This window comes from Galleria mellonella, unplaced genomic scaffold (genome assembly GCF_026898425.1).
Source record: "Galleria mellonella isolate WM207_F2 unplaced genomic scaffold, CSIRO_AGI_GalMel_v1 utg1267, whole genome shotgun sequence".
NCBI classification, from domain to species: domain Eukaryota; kingdom Metazoa; phylum Arthropoda; class Insecta; order Lepidoptera; family Pyralidae; genus Galleria; species Galleria mellonella.
Window position 1 is genome coordinate 1,575,547 of NW_026441987.1, and position 16,066 is coordinate 1,591,612.

The following is a 16,066-nucleotide window of genomic DNA, read 5'->3' on the forward strand; positions in this document are numbered from 1 at the left end:
TAATGCGTAAACACTCATTTCATTTATTAAATAATACGTCAAGATAAATTTCATAATAAATAAAAAAACGAATAAAAAAATAATAATAAAAATTTACGCGTTTTTGAGGCTCAATATTCTATCTATATAATCTAAGGCTATATATTATATTACCCACCCCTACTAACCAGTATCACATCTTTCTATTGCTTCTGTGTGAAAAAATATAAATATTGTAAACTAATTCATTTTGCTAACAAACATAAGGCCTTGCTTGGTGTTAAAAAATTACTACATTTAAAAGACTCAGGACAGCTAGGTATATAATAAAAAACGATACACTTCAATAATTATTTATTTCAATCCTCAACCATGTTCAACAACTTGTCCATACTAATCGGACTGAATGTCCGTCCGTTGTCATCTGAATACATGATCACATTCCGAATAACATAGCATTGCATCTCGCCTATTTTATACAACGGGCGTCCTTCCCTCGTCTTGCCCGCTATCGGAACAAAGGTGATGCCCTTCTCTATACATCTAGATTCTAGAAGCTCCGAGAAACTCTTCTGTTGGTTCGTCGAAGCCAGAACTTCGGATATTCTGGATGTTTCCTTGGTGTCGGTGAAGGTAAAGCGCGGCGGAGGGGGAGGCTCTACTGCGTCGATGTCGGTGCTTCGGTTCAGCATGTCGAGGGCTTTCCGAAACGCGTCGCGGACCACAGGTTCCTTAAGCACTTCTTCAGGAAACAATTTCTGTAATGGAAAATAATAATTTATATATTTTTGTTTCAAATAAAATTAGATTAATAGTATTTTTTTTAAATACTTAAAATGGCAAACGAGCTGACAGTTTACTTCATTAAAAGTAGTAGACATGAAAAACATCGTATTCTCAGAAAACACTGTGACGTCTATGGTATCCCTTACATACTGCCTGGTTTCTAATTTATTCCTGAAGACTATGGTGTTACTTTACGGTATTATATTCATTAGTATTAGATTAAAATGGAAATAATCCACATCCAGTTCCAAAATAATCATCAAAATCGGAACAGATAGTAAGCCAGCCAGCGCGGCAGTGACGCTAGCTAGCTAGCTAGCTACAGAGCGGGGGCTGCTTGCTACCTTGAAGTCGGTGTAGGAGGTGAGCACGGTGGCGTGCGGCGGGTTGGTGTTGAGCCAGGCGGCGAGCGCGGCCAGCCAGCGCGGCAGTGACGCTAGCTAGCTAGCTAGCTACAGAGCGGGGGCTGCTTGCTACCTTGAAGTCGGTGTAGGAGGTGAGCACGGTGGCGTGCGGCGGGTTGGTGTTGAGCCAGGCGGCGAGCGCGGCCAGCCAGCGCGGCAGTGACGCTAGCTAGCTAGCTAGCTACAGAGCGGGGGCTGCTTGCTACCTTGAAGTCGGTGTAGGAGGTGAGCACGGTGGCGTGCGGCGGGTTGGTGTTGAGCCAGGCGGCGAGCGCGGCCAGCCAGCGCGGCAGTGACGCTAGCTAGCTAGCTAGCTACAGAGCGGGGGCTGCTTGCTACCTTGAAGTCGGTGTAGGAGGTGAGCACGGTGGCGTGCGGCGGGTTGGTGTTGAGCCAGGCGGCGAGCGCGGCCAGCCAGCGCGGCAGTGACGCTAGCCAGCTACTAGCTAGCTAGCTACAGAGCGGGGGCTGCTTGCTACCTTGAAGTCGGTGTAGGAGGTGAGCACGGTGGCGTGCGGCGGGTTGGTGTTGAGCCAGGCGGCGAGCGCGGCCAGCCAGCGCGGCAGTGACGCTAGCTAGCTAGCTAGCTACAGAGCGGGGGCTGCTTGCTACCTTGAAGTCGGTGTAGGAGGTGAGCACGGTGGCGTGCGGCGGGTTGGTGTTGAGCCAGGCGGCGAGCGCGGCCAGCCAGCGCGGCAGTGACGCTAGCTAGCTAGCTAGCTACAGAGCGGGGGCTGCTTGCTACCTTGAAGTCGGTGTAGGAGGTGAGCACGGTGGCGTGCGGCGGGTTGGTGTTGAGCCAGGCGGCGAGCGCGGCCAGCCAGCGCGGCAGTGACGCTAGCTAGCTAGCTAGCTACAGAGCGGGGGCTGCTTGCTACCTTGAAGTCGGTGTAGGAGGTGAGCACGGTGGCGTGCGGCGGGTTGGTGTTGAGCCAGGCGGCGAGCGCGGCCAGCCAGCGCGGCAGTGACGCTAGCTAGCTAGCTAGCTACAGAGCGGGGGCTGCTTGCTACCTTGAAGTCGGTGTAGGAGGTGAGCACGGTGGCGTGCGGCGGGTTGGTGTTGAGCCAGGCGGCGAGCGCGGCCAGCCAGCGCGGCAGTGACGCTAGCTAGCTAGCTAGCTACAGAGCGGGGGCTGCTTGCTACCTTGAAGTCGGTGTAGGAGGTGAGCACGGTGGCGTGCGGCGGGTTGGTGTTGAGCCAGGCGGCGAGCGCGGCCAGCCAGCGCGGCAGTGACGCTAGCAGCGGTGCTGCTTGTGAAGTCGGTGTAGGAGGTGAGCACGGTGGCGTGCGGCGGGTTGGTGTTGAGCCAGGCGGCGAGCGCGGCCAGCCAGCGCGGCAGTGACGCTAGCTAGCTAGCTAGCTACAGAGCGGGGGCTGCTTGCTACCTTGAAGTCGGTGTAGGAGGTGAGCACGGTGGCGTGCGGCGGGTTGGTGTTGAGCCAGGCGGCGAGCGCGGCCAGCCAGCGCGGCAGTGACGCGCTAGCTAGCTAGCTACAGAGCGGGGCTGCTTGCTACCTTGAAGTCGGTGTAGGAGGTGAGCACGGTGGCGTGCGGCGGGTTGGTGTTGAGCCAGGCGGCGAGCGCGGCCAGCCAGCGCGGCAGTGACGCTAGCTAGCTAGCTAGCTACAGAGCGGGGGCTGCTTGCTACCTTGAAGTCGGTGTAGGAGGTGAGCACGGTGGCGTGCGGCGGGTTGGTGTTGAGCCAGGCGGCGAGCGCGGCCAGCCAGCGCGGCAGTGACGCTAGCTAGCTAGCTAGCTACAGAGCGGGGGCTGCTTGCTACCTTGAAGTCGGTGTAGGAGGTGAGCACGGTGGCGTGCGGCGGGTTGGTGTTGAGCCAGGCGGCGAGCGCGGCCAGCCAGCGCGGCAGTGACGCTAGCTAGCTAGCTAGCTACAGAGCGGGGGCTGCTTGCTACCTTGAAGTCGGTGTAGGAGGTGAGCACGGTGGCGTGCGGCGGGTTGGTGTTGAGCCAGGCGGCGAGCGCGGCCAGCCAGCGCGGCAGCAGCGCGCGGCCGGCCAGCGCCGCCACGGTGGGTGCACCCAGCAGTTCCAGCCACTCCACGCACCACAGCCACGCCGCTACGGACAGATACAAACTTTAATCAGTATATGGCATTTTATGAGAATACTTGTGGGCCCCTAGTGAGGAATGATAGGTGAAATTTAAAGCAGTTCTCGGTTGATTTTCATAGACATAATGAATTTAACAGAAATTAATTATGATGTTATCCAACTGAAATCACGTCAAATTCATCAAATAGGCTATACTGTTATTTAACCCAAACACTAATAATCCCTTTTCTCCTCACTATATTTGTTCAAATTGGCTTAGAACGACATATTAAATAACATTCGAATTTTAAAATTCTTTGAATTCGACTCATTGACTTGGTTATATGGATATTCTTTTTTTGAAAATATTGTCAAGCGAGAGAATGATCTCTGCTGTGAAAGATTTTTTTTTAATTACAAGTTTTTATGGCATTGAAGTATTTATGGGTAATGAATTTAATTCATTACCTAGTTAAAAGATTGATAGATGTCATCTATTAATATTGTTTAATTATATTACAATAATGTTCATATATTAAAGATTTTTGAAGATTGTTGAAGATTGATAGTTATTCTCGTCAGAAAAATAATGTATTAATGCGAGGAATGACAGAGTGAGAATAGAGTGCAGTGTTCTCTTGTCGAGGGAGTGATGTGAGTGTGTGTGTGTGTGTATGTGTAGTGGCGGCGGCAGTACGCACTGTTCTCGCGGCCGACGAGCTCGAGCGGCGCGTGCTGCAGGCAGTGCTCGAGCTTGGGCACGATGTGCTGGTGCAGCATGGCTGTGAGCGCGGGCCCCCAGGCGCGGCGCCAGGCGGCCAGCAGCCCGCGCGCCGAGCCGTCGGCCGGGTGCCAGCCCGCCAGCGCCGCCGCCAGCCGCGCGCGGATCTCGGGGTACACGCCGCGCGCCAGCGCCGACCCTGCACACCGACACCATCACTATCACCATCACTATCACCACGCTCCTCACTAATTTCCACTCTATCGCTTTCTTTTACTTACGTTTTCCTTCAGACTTATCACACGATGTTGTGACATATAATATGTTGAGATATACAGATTTTACCAGAGGGAGACTTTGTACAAAAGTCGATTGCTTGAGTACCTCTGTCCCATTCGTGTTTCTACTGTGAAGCAGTTGTGTGTGCATGGCTGTTTCGGTTTGAAAGGTGGGAATTTACTGGGTACAGAGGAATAACACCTTAGCCTTCAGGAATGGCAACGCATTGGGGGTATCATGGGCGAAACAGTATACTCTATTATGTCCACGGTACTGCTCATGTCTATAGGCGACGGTTACCACTTTCCATCAGGTGGGCCGTCAGCTTGTTTGCCATTCTAAGTTGTATAAAAAAAAAAGATAGATATATAAATACACACATCAAAAAAGTCTAAGCAACAAATACTATTTTAAATTATTAATCAATTATTATATCATTTCTTATCAAGTAAGTAATACCTATGTAAACTTTTTTGATCTAGAGGACATACTGGCTGGTTGTAAGAAAAAATCGAGAATCATTTGTTTTTTTTTTTTTTCACAAATTCAAAAGTTCACTTGTTCGAATTTTATAGCGTTTTCTTTGCTTATTAAAATTTTGTATTCTGTATCAATTTTATGATTTAAACAAAAATGGATTTTGAGACATTTTTTACGTCATGGAGGGACGTCATTTGAAGGCAGATGAAATGCAAAGAGCTGTAGAGATGTTGCAAGCGGGAAGAAGTCAATCTCAGGTATCTCGATATTTTGGTGCCAACAGAAGCGTTATTTGCCGTCTTCATCAGCGTTACACTAACACGGGAGTTCCTGCTGAGCAGCACCCAGGTCGAGGAAGGTGTACAACCACACGGCAAGATCGATACATACAACTGACTCCAAGACGCCAGCCGATGTTATCCGCTCGAGAGATAGGTTTAAGGCTACAAAATTCAAGTGGTGCTATTTTTAGCTGCCGAACTGTGCGAAATCGACTGCATGAGTATGACCTACGAGCACGACGCCCAATTAGGTGCCCACCGATACGTCACGGGAATCGCGCTCTTCGAAATGAATGGTATAGGGAACACATTACATGGACCCGGGAACAATGAGATAAAATTTTATTTTGCGATGATTCTCGATTTGGGTTCAAGCCTGATACTAGAAGGAAATACTAAAAGACTGAGGTGCGCAACAGTTGGCGGGTATTATGAAGAACAGAAGCTGAACAGAAGCGAACTGAGCTCGTTATTGTAAATGGTAACATGAATACTATAAATTACGTTGAGGATGTCCTAAGGCCTTATGTCCGTCCATTCGCACAAACGCTTGGCTCCGATTTCACGTTGATGTATGACAATGCGCATTCGCATACAGCTTTGCACACACGGGAGTACTTGGCAAGGGAAAACGTCCTAGTATTGCCTTGGCCTGCACAATCGCCAGTCCTCAATCCCATCGAGCATGCATGGGACATGCTTGAGAGACGTGTTTTAAAGGACTTGGAGCCAATAAGTTCTCCATAACAGAGGAAGCCACGCTTTGTATTAATTTATGCAATTTTTGTATAACCATTTAATTTTAGTTTAAGTTTAGTTGATTAGGCACCTTACTTTGTACTATGTACATACAGTACTTACTCGTAATTATTGTTAATTAAAATTATTAAAAAATAAATAGAAAAAAAAAAACAATTGTAGTTTAATATCAAAAAAGCATTTAAAAATAATATACTTAAGAAAATACTAAGGATTTAATGTGAAAACACATTGTAAAATTGAAATTTGTATGTGTTGCTTAGACTTTTTTAATGTATGTATATATACTGAGATAGATTATATAAAGTGTCTCCCATACAAATACTTCGAGAAAAGCTACTCAACTGTTTCATACAATTTTGCTTGATAAACAGTTATGAATGATTCCTTTATAACTTCTATATTTATTTAGTTTTATAATTATTGCATCTTTTTAATTGCGTAAAAACTCATTTTATTTATTAAATAATTAAATATACGCCAAGATACATTGTGTGCGTAAGTATATAGAACACTGATAAAAAAAATGAGCCAACTATTTTGACAATTAGTTGACAAATAGTTGACGTGTTTTTGAGACTCGATGCTCTATCTATATAATCTAAGGGTAAGACCTAATAATATTTGTGTGGCCAGTATTTTATCGTTTTAATAAAAATTATTGTCTTAGTTCTTAAGTTACCATCAAAATAAGTTTACTCAAAAGCACAACTACTCATATCTGTTCTCCTTTAACCAAAGGTTGTCTGTAAGAGATTGTCCTAGCGATAAGACCGCCTTTTGTACTATTATGTGTATATTTCAATCTGTATTTATGCTACTGTATTTCACTTGAATTTTTCAATTGTCATTGTATATTTTTGTTTATGGTCCAATAAAGAGTTAAGTAAATAAATATGTGATATTTGAACAAATATGAAGTTTCAGATGCTCGAGTAACCTGCGAGGTGTTGACGTAATCTACGAGGTTCTAGAGTAAACTACTAGGTACTAGTTAGAGTAATATATGAAGTGTTAGTGACCTGCGAGCTGGTGCCAGGGCCCGACCCAGTGGTGAACGGGCTGTGTGTCACCGGTGGGGTCCCAGGCTTGCACAGCAGTCAACAAGCGCGGCACCACGCACCTCGCCGCCCAGCCCGCGCCCAGCCATGCAGGACTAGCGCCAGCTTCCGCCCAGCTCTCCAGGGCCGCCACCAGAGGACCAGGAACGCGAGGGTTCCAAGATCTGAAGTATATAAACCATTCGTTAGTGTTTTTTTTTGATGGGTGAAAATGGTGTCCGCCAGCGTATCCCGTTAGCGCAGGCGGGGTGCCTGCGCTAACGGGATACGCTGGCGGAGCACCAGTGAAGGGTGATAGATGAGAATGAAAACAGGCCAGTTAGCCCATCATGATGAATTCATCAGGAATTAACCATGATAGTTTCCAGGAGGAACCGCGAGGAGGTCGACCTGGTTGGGTATATTGCTAGCAATGGGATTCTCAATCTCCACTACTAACAATCCCTTTCCTCCCATTCGTTAGTGTTAGAACTGACAAGAAAATCAATTTATCAAGAATACCAGAAAACAATATTAAGGGTCTGTTCTTTTTATATAACTTGAATTGAGAAGTAAACCAATAGTCCAACCAAAATAAAGTGCTAACCATCACCTATAGACATAAACATGGACATTACCAAGTATATAGTGAAGCCCATTAGCCTTATGCATTACCATTCCTGAGGATTTAGATGTTAGCCTCCATTCTGATTGCTCTCATTCTACTCCCAACCTTCTAATTTCACTGCCATATCCCCTCGATGTTACCAGAGACTTTGTACAAAAGTCGATTGCTTGGGTACCTCTGTCCCATTCGTGTTTCAACCGTGAAGCAGTTGTGTTTGCATGGCTGTGTTTCGGTTTGAAGGGTGGGATATGGCGTGAATTTACTGGGTACAGAGGAATGACACCTGAGTCCTCAGGAATGGCAACGGATGGGGGGTATCATGGGCGAAACAGTATACTCTGTTATGCCCATGGTACTGCTCATGTCTATAGGCGACGGTTACCACTTTCCATCAGGTGGGCCGTCAGCTTGTTTGCCATTCTAAGTTGTTTTAAAAAAAAAAAGAAAAAAAAAAAACTTGTGTAAGAAACCTCAAAGTTTTTGAATTTTTATAGACAAAAATATGATTAACAGGGCGCATGCGAGGTTGCTCGCGTAAAATAATTTTGATATTGTCATTGTTTTAAATAATAATAATAATTCTTTAATAAAGGCAACCAGGGCCCACAAAATTTTAACAATATTAATTTGCACCAACTATAAATTATTAAATCAAATTTTAAATTACTTTTTTTTTACATTTATAAATAAATAACATTAACTTAAACTACTTTTTTTTTGTATGTTAGCCAGCATGTGAATCATTCTGCAATAATTCAAATACTGGCAGTCTGGACGGCCGCAAATACCCTTAGGACAGCGTTAGAGCTGTGGCTTTTAAAAAAATACGTAAATGTTTAACAATTAGTTGAATATTTTTATTATTAATTTTCAACGTTTCATGCAAAACAGTAAACACTTGAGTCAAATAGAGAAAGTGGGTGACTTTTACATAAATCTACCCTCTGGTATCTTTTATATTGGTCTAACATTTCGACTAATACTGTCAACATGAAACCCAACTTGAAATAGATAAATAATATAAGTATATATCTATAACAATTTTTTTTTTATGTTTTACCAAACATTTTTCATTAATCATACATAATACAATAATTGTAGTTGCTAACCCGCTTACTAAACGTGGCAACTACTGACAAAACTCTCCAATAGGGCAGAGCTTATGTTAAGCAACTTAAGTTTACCAGAGGGAGACTTTGTACAAAAGTCGATTACTTGGGTACCTCTGTCCCATTCGTGTTTCAACCGTGAAGCAGTTGTGTTTGCATGGCTGTGTTTCGGTTTGAAGGGTGGGATATGGCGTGAATTTACTGGGTACGGAGGAATAACACCTGAGTCCTCAGGAATGGCAACGCATGGGGGTATCATGGGCGAAACAGTATACTCTGTTATTTCCATGGTACTGCTCATGTCTATAGGCGACGGTTACCACTTTCGCCATTCTACGTTGTATAAAAAAAAAAAGAAAGAACAATTTACGGCTGATAGGATGACAAATACATTAAGGAACTTGTTTGCACGATAGAGTACCGACTTAAAAGATAGGATTCTGGTTATGGTATTAATACAGAAACATGACGTACGAAAGTAATACTCACTCGACTGCTGTTGTAAGATGCGTCAAATAATGTTGACATAGCAAGCTGTTATATGCTTCTTCTGTGAGCAATTCCTTCCATTTGAGGAATGTGGCGATCGGTTCCTCAGGTGCCTGCAACGGGTCCCATGTAGCTAACAAAGCACTGACTAGTGGACTCACTATGTTGCCTCCAATAGACCCAAGTCCAAAAACTTCATATTCCATGGGGTAGGTCTCCTAAAAGTATAAAAAAAAACTATTAGATAATGAGGAATTGCAGGCATACATACATATTTTGTTTTGTATCAAGTTTTTTGTTTCGCAAATGTCTTCACAAAAATACAATGGGATCCTATATGGGAGAATTACCTACTGAATATAAAGAACTGTGAAAACAGTTGCAAAATTTATTGTATAAGTTAAGTCCTTCTAAAAATCGATAAAAAAAATACCCAGGAAACCCTCCTCTCTCATAAGTGTCGTAAGAGGCTAAGTTCCCTAAGGGAACTTACTGGTTGAGAAATTGGCAGAAGCGTCACTCTCAAAACATCACCAAAGCCTAACTGCAGTTGCCAACCTACTTGACATTATATATATTATAAATATAAAAAAAAAATACATATTTTTACCTTCAAATCGGATAGAACTTCATAAGCTTTTTCTAATGAAACCTCCGGACTGTTCAGCTCCTCAACCTTCCGCAGTATCGCCTGTACCTTATCTATAACCTGATCGTGCTCCTTCAATTTAACATTGCACTCTTCTAAATCTCTTTCTAGCACGACTATCTCATCTTCTGCAGATTGGAGTTCTCTGGCGTTTTGAATGATATCCTGAAAAGAAAATAAATTGAAAGTTTTAATTAGTGAAATAAATTAATAATGTTTTTAATTCTTATTGTTAAGTGTGTAGTTATGCACGTGCAGTGTACAGTGTAGCGTGTATGTTTTTCTTTAATGGATAATGGAATGGTAATGATAACCCGGACTGCGCTATCGGTATACCCTGGCGGGGCACCAGTAAGGAATGATAGGTGAGCATGAAATTAGGTCAGTTCGAGTCATCATCATCATCGTTCGGTTATCGTGACGAATGCGACAAATATTAATCACAATAGTTTCCAGGGGGAACCGCGTAGAGGTCAACCTAACAGGGCTTGTTAGCAATTGCGGCATTAGACCCCATTAATAACAATTCCTTTCCTCCCAGTGTAGCGTGTGAGTGGTGTGGCGTGGTGTAGTGTAATGTAGTGTGGTGTGGTGTGGCGTGGTGTAGTGTGGTGTGGTGTGGTGTGGCGTGGTGTAGTGTGTGGTGTGGTGTGGTGTGGTCTGGTGTGGTGTGGTGTGGTGTGGTGTGGTGGAGCGTGGTGTGGTGTGGTGTGGTGTGGTGTAGTGTGGTGTGGTGTAGTGTGGTGTGGTGTAGTGTGGTGTGGTGTGGTGTAGTGTGGTGTGGTGTGGTGTAGTGTGGTGTGGTGTGATGTGATGTGGTGCGGTGTAGTGTAGTGTATTGTGGCGCGCGTGGTGTGGCGGGGCGGCACCTGCTCGCAGGCGTCGAGCATGAGGTCGAGGTTGTGCGCGAGGTGCGGCGCGGCGAAGTGGCGGCAGGCGCGGCGCGGCTCGTGCTCGTAGCGCGGCGCGGCGGCGCGCAGCGCGTGGTAGCCGCTCAGCACGCGCCTCTCCTTGCCCGTCATGTCGATCACGGGCACGCGGGCCAGCTCGCTGCTGAACCAACCGCCCCAAACAAACCAAACAAATTACCAGTGTCAACAGGCAAGGGATAATACTAGGCGTTCATTTTTACGAATCAAAATAATACACAATTGCTTTTCGCAACGCATGTTTTATTTATTTATTTTATTTTTATACAACTTAGAATGGCAAACAAGCTGACGGCCCACCTGATGGAAAGTGGTAACCGTCGCCTATAGACATGAGCAGTACCATGGACATAACTGAGTATACTGTTTCGCCCATGATACCCCCCATGCGTTGCCATTCCCGAGGACTCAGGTGTTATTCCTCTGTACCCAGTAAATTCAAGCCATATCCCACCCTACAAACCAAAACACAGCCATGCAAACACAACTGCTTCACGGTTGAAACACGAATGGGCCAGAGGTACTCAAGCAATCGACTTTTGTACAAAGTCTCCCTCTGGTAAGTCCATCCATCAAAAGCCGTTGCGATATACGTCATTCAATGCGAATTTGGTTTTCAGTGTAATTTTCCAATTACGAAAAGCAAAAACTGATCTTTATATTAACTAGCTAAAATTTAAAATTCAAAATTTTGTAAACAATATTTAATTATTTTGTAATCTTTCATAAAAAAGGAATCGATGACAAATCAAATTCTATTTTTTCACCATTAAAGTTCATTTTTGCTTATATTCCAAAACCTAAATACCTTGTAATAGTATGCATCGTAGGTTTACCCTCTTGTATGACGTCAGCTGCATCTCTGTAGAAATAACGTCCCTTGTGCGACTTCTTCCACTTGTAAGATTTCTCCGTCGGACCCTTCTCTTGCTCTTCCTTCTCTTTTAGACGACGTTCTTCTTCTTTCTTGGCCTTTTGCTATATGGAAAAAACAAATTATTCATTACAGGTATAACATGTTAGTCCCGGAAGGAAGGGATTGTTAATAATGGGGTCAAACTGTCCCATTGCTAGCAATATACACTATCAGGTCGACCTCCACGCGGTTCCCCTTGGAAACCATTGTGATTAAGTCCTGTTGATTTCATCACAATGGGCTAACTGGCCTGCTTTTATCCTTTATTGCTTTTATCTCTCACTGGCGCCCCACCAGTGTACACCAATAGTGCAGGCGGGGTTGCCATTATCGTCCATAAAAACTTACCAGAGGGAGACTGTACAAAAGTCGATTGCTTGGGTACCTCTGCCCCATTCGTGTTTCAACCGTAAAGCAGTTGTGTTTGCATGGCTGTGTTTCGGTTTGAAGGGTGGGATATGGCGTGAATTTACTGGGTACAAAGGAATATCACCTGAGTCCTCAGGAATGGTAACGCATGGGGGGGGGGGGGGGGTACCATGGGCGAAACAGTATACTCTGTTATGTCCATGGTACTGCTCATGTCTATAGGACGACGGTTACCACTTTCCATCAGGTGGGCCGTCAGCTTGTTTGCCATTCTAAGTTGTATAAAAAAAAATCCTAAAAAAAGTCTTATTCCTGGGAATGGTGTACAATGAGGAGCTCACCCATCAGTTCGTTCGTTATTCTATGTTGCTTAAAAAATGCAAAACAAAAACAGCTGCTATTTCATTCAGGTCAATCCAGGTTACATATATTAGAAATTAACAAAATTCATCTACTAATGTAAAATAAGGCTTTGAAATTAATTACTATTTAATATATATATTTTTTTTAATTATAAAAATTAAATCAATTAATTTAAAATTTGTTTCAACTTACCGCAGCCTTCTCAGGACCATAGGCTCCTATTGCACCACGTCCTTTCCTCACAGTGGCTTCAACAGGAGCTGATATTCCTTGAAGATCTTTACCCAAACCTTTTCCAGGTTGATAACCCATCTGTAAAGCAAAAGAGAATATTTAAATTTACTGCACATTTGCATAAATAGTATGTTATTAAAAATTGTTCTATATTACTATATTCAGTAGCAAAAATAGGTAACATTATTTCTTTATATATATTTCTATTAAAAACTAAATCAGTTGGGCTTTCAAGTAACAAATACCACGTTGAGTATTCATATGTGTGATGAGTGAATCGCGTCGTTTCGTATAATTATTTAATAAATAAAAAACAATTTGTGACAACCCTACCAATCCAGGCAGGGTCTGGAGTGAAGAATGGTATATTGTGGTAGCATTACAATATAAAAAAAAAAGTATATAGCTGTTATTTCTACTCAGTTTATATATTCTTATGGCATCTAATAGTGATATTTTATAAAAAAAAACCTACTAATATCTCAAATTGTAGAAAAAAATAGGCACTTATAAAATAATTAAATCAATTGAATAGTTATAAAACATTGTGCCATGGGATTTATATTTATTAAGATTTACCTGTAAGAGTAACTTTGCTCCAATACCCTTAGTATGTCTTTCCCAAGCCCCAACGTTACCACCTAGGTTAGGAGGCCGCATGCCCTGCCCCTGTCGCCTGATGCCGGCGGTCTCACTCTCATCAGGCATAGCTACTTCATTTTCTTCATCTGAACTGTCCGCTGCAAGTGCTGGACGAGACGTAGATGCCTCTGATGACTGTAATTCTGCAAAACCCATTTGGAAATATAAACTTAATACAATAAATTGTTTAAATATTCTATGTACAGAAGGAATGAAGTTAAAGGAGACCTATGTTATCTCATCTGCCATTTTTTATTATTTCAGCCATTATTATTAATAATAATAAACTCTTTATTGCGCACAGTAGAGATATATACAAGGAGTATTTAAACAGAATGTGCATATACAAAAAGGCAGCCTTATCGCTAAAAGCAATCTCTTACAGACAACCTGGACATTATTACCTGTCCACTGCCCCTTCCCGTAAATTAAATAAATTATGTATCATAAGCCTGTAATATTCTAACATATTTTGTATATTTCTTTACCCAAGCAAATATCTTTAAAATTGTGAAATAAACTCTGTATTGCTTAGACAAGAGATGTATACAAGGAGTATTTATACAGAATAATCATATACAAAAGGCGACCATATCGCTAAAAGCAATCTCTTACAAACAACCATAAATAGTAATAAAGATGTTTAGCAAACAAATTATTTTTATAACTAACATAAAAAAAAGATATTATACTTTAAGAAAAATAAATTTATTTGTTACAAAGTAACCTTTTGTCTCCTCTTTCTTTTTGCCAGCTTGCTGCACACCGCCAGCGACAAACCCAATGGGTGCCGAGAAGTCTTTTGGTTTCCTGACTCTTTGTCTGATATTATCTTCATTGTCATCTTCATCACTGTCTTTGGCCCATACACCTGAATAAAAAAATAAGCAAAATAAATACAATCAGCAAATAACGACACCAATTTTGAAATTTAATCATTGTTAGAATATGATTTTCATATTTTAATGTACCAATTTACAATTATATAAATAAACTGCCAAGAGTCTATTTTTACTAACATAATAAAAATTCACTGTACTAGCACAGAGTTTCGCAGGGTGATAACAGATTATGTAGATTGGCATTTTTAATGTTTATTTTTTAGTATAATTAAATTTTTGTTATTTTTATTTTTCCATTATTGTAATGTTCTATTTTTGGTTTTTGGTGAGTGCATTGGTAAATCTGTTAAGCTCGCCAAAAATATGTATATATAAATGAATAAATAAAATTGTAACTAGACAATCTATACATGGGAGACATTAAAGAAAAATTGATAAGAGAGATCTTTTTAAGAGAAGAAGTTAAAACAAACTGTTCTAGCATCACATAAAAACTATTGCATCAAATTGGATGTAGTTTTCAGCTGCCCATTATCTCTACAAAAAACATCATGATATAAATTATACAGTCTTTTCTAGACTTGCCATTGGCAGAAAATCACCATGGCCTCTATGGTAGGAGCCATATAAAAAAAAAGAAGAGAAACCAGTCTGCACAGTTATGACAGGATACACTGTGGTGTCTAAGATGGCTCCCTCAGCAGCTATTTCTCATTTTATGTAATGTGCATTCAATAAAAAAAATCATATTAAGATTGATTCAAAATATAATATTTTAAGAAAATATGAAAAAAAAAAACAGTAATGTAGCTTCAACAATGATCAATTTTAATTCAACTATTTACATGTTAAATTATTTACCCCCTATTATTACAAAAGACACTAGACATATGCCTGGCAGACAACCTTTAAATAGAGGCTGGAGGGGATAGCATTGTTAGTAAAAAGGATCTAACAGCTCCATTGCTAACAATACAGGGTATATTAGGTTCACTTCTATGCAGTTCCCCCTAGAAAGCATCTTAGTTAATTCTTTATGAATTCGTCACTATGGACCAACTGATCTACTTTCATCCTGACCTATTATCTCTCACTGGTGCCCCACCGGCATAACCGATAACACAGACGTGGTAAACATTCCAATATCACCCATTAAAAAAATCTATACAGATACCAGACTAAAGGTAGATAAGCAAAATATTAGTTAACTAGTTAATTTCATCAGCCACAAGACCATAACATAGCCAACATGTATAATTTACCATATATCTGTTGCTCCTTTTTTGCTCTGCGGCCTCTCCCTGGATTAAATTCGTTGTCCAAATCATAATCGGTGATTTCAAATCGTATTACTTCATCGTCTGACATTATGAAACCTCTTTTTAATAAACAAAACAAATGCAATAACAAGTAAATCACAAATATAGAATTAATTAATTAATTATAAGCCACGAACATTACATTTCATCGAGCATTTAAATACCCTTTTTTATTACACTAAATTATTTTTAAAACGTATTTCGTTTTAGTCCTTTTAAGAATATTTTATAAAAAAATTCAATAAAAATAACACAAGACATTACACGAAATAAACTATATAAAAAAAGAGTATATAACTAAGGTATATTAATAACACAGATTAGTGAGACTATGTCTAAAATCAAACACAGACTAGAGAAGTCTAATATAACCTACGAACAAGGAATGGTTATGTTATCTTTATTTCGAACAAAATACTATTTTTTTTATAATTCTATGCAACCAGTTTTTTGAATTTGAATATGTTTTAAAGTGTTGATTAATAACAGGTCATATCCATCCAAAATCTAAAGAATTAAAAATATTTGATTAAAAACATTTACAAGTTTCTCTGGCCAAATCGCTATTGAAGACGTTATCTCACAAACACAAATAGAGCACCATGTCTAGAACCTATGGTATTCTACATGGTATGTGATCATTTATGTGCATAGAGTAAAAAATTGTACCATGCTTAAGGTGGTTATAGAATAGTCGACTACTGTCAAAACTTGATGTACGACTGACGGATAAATATACTATCTATATTATTATGTTTCGTCTTACAGTCTACGATGTAATTTTATGATTGCCAAT

General features: G+C 41.4%; 1 protein-coding gene across 2 annotated transcripts; it reads right to left on the bottom strand.

Moving 5' to 3' along the window:
• Nucleotides 1-318: 318 nt before the first annotated feature.
• On the bottom strand, nt 319-15,520 carry LOC113522260 (septin-interacting protein 1). 2 transcript variants are annotated; one of them, XM_052900852.1, is made up of 12 exons: nt 15,214-15,520; nt 13,837-13,980; nt 13,047-13,252; nt 12,426-12,545; nt 11,394-11,563; nt 10,526-10,709; nt 9,618-9,821; nt 9,008-9,225; nt 6,764-6,966; nt 3,923-4,141; nt 3,085-3,248; nt 319-737 (listed from the first exon to the last, which is right to left on the bottom strand). In XM_052900852.1, the coding sequence occupies exons 1-12, from the start codon at nt 15,317-15,319 to the stop codon at nt 339-341; spliced, it is 2,337 nt and encodes a 778-aa protein (XP_052756812.1). In that variant the 5' UTR covers nt 15,320-15,520; the 3' UTR covers nt 319-338. The 2 variants fall into 2 exon arrangements, with proteins under 2 accessions (XP_052756812.1, XP_052756808.1); XM_052900848.1 differs by lacking the exon at nt 319-737 and having other exon boundaries at nt 2,717-3,248; nt 10,526-10,706.
• Nucleotides 15,521-16,066: the final 546 nt, after the last annotated feature.

Excerpts from the sequence above, each read along its gene's own strand:
- LOC113522260 (XM_052900852.1), bottom strand. The coding sequence starts at position 15,319 with ATGTCAGACGATGAAGTAATACGATTTGAAATCACCGATTATGATTTG. Across the intron at positions 12,546-13,046 it reads GAGCAAAGTTACTCTTACAG|ATGGGTTATCAACCTGGAAA; the intron begins GTAAATCTTAAT and ends TTTGCTTTACAG. Across the intron at positions 3,249-3,922 it reads GCTCGTCGGCCGCGAGAACA|CGGCGTGGCTGTGGTGCGTG; the intron begins GTGCGTACTGCC and ends ATCTGTCCGTAG.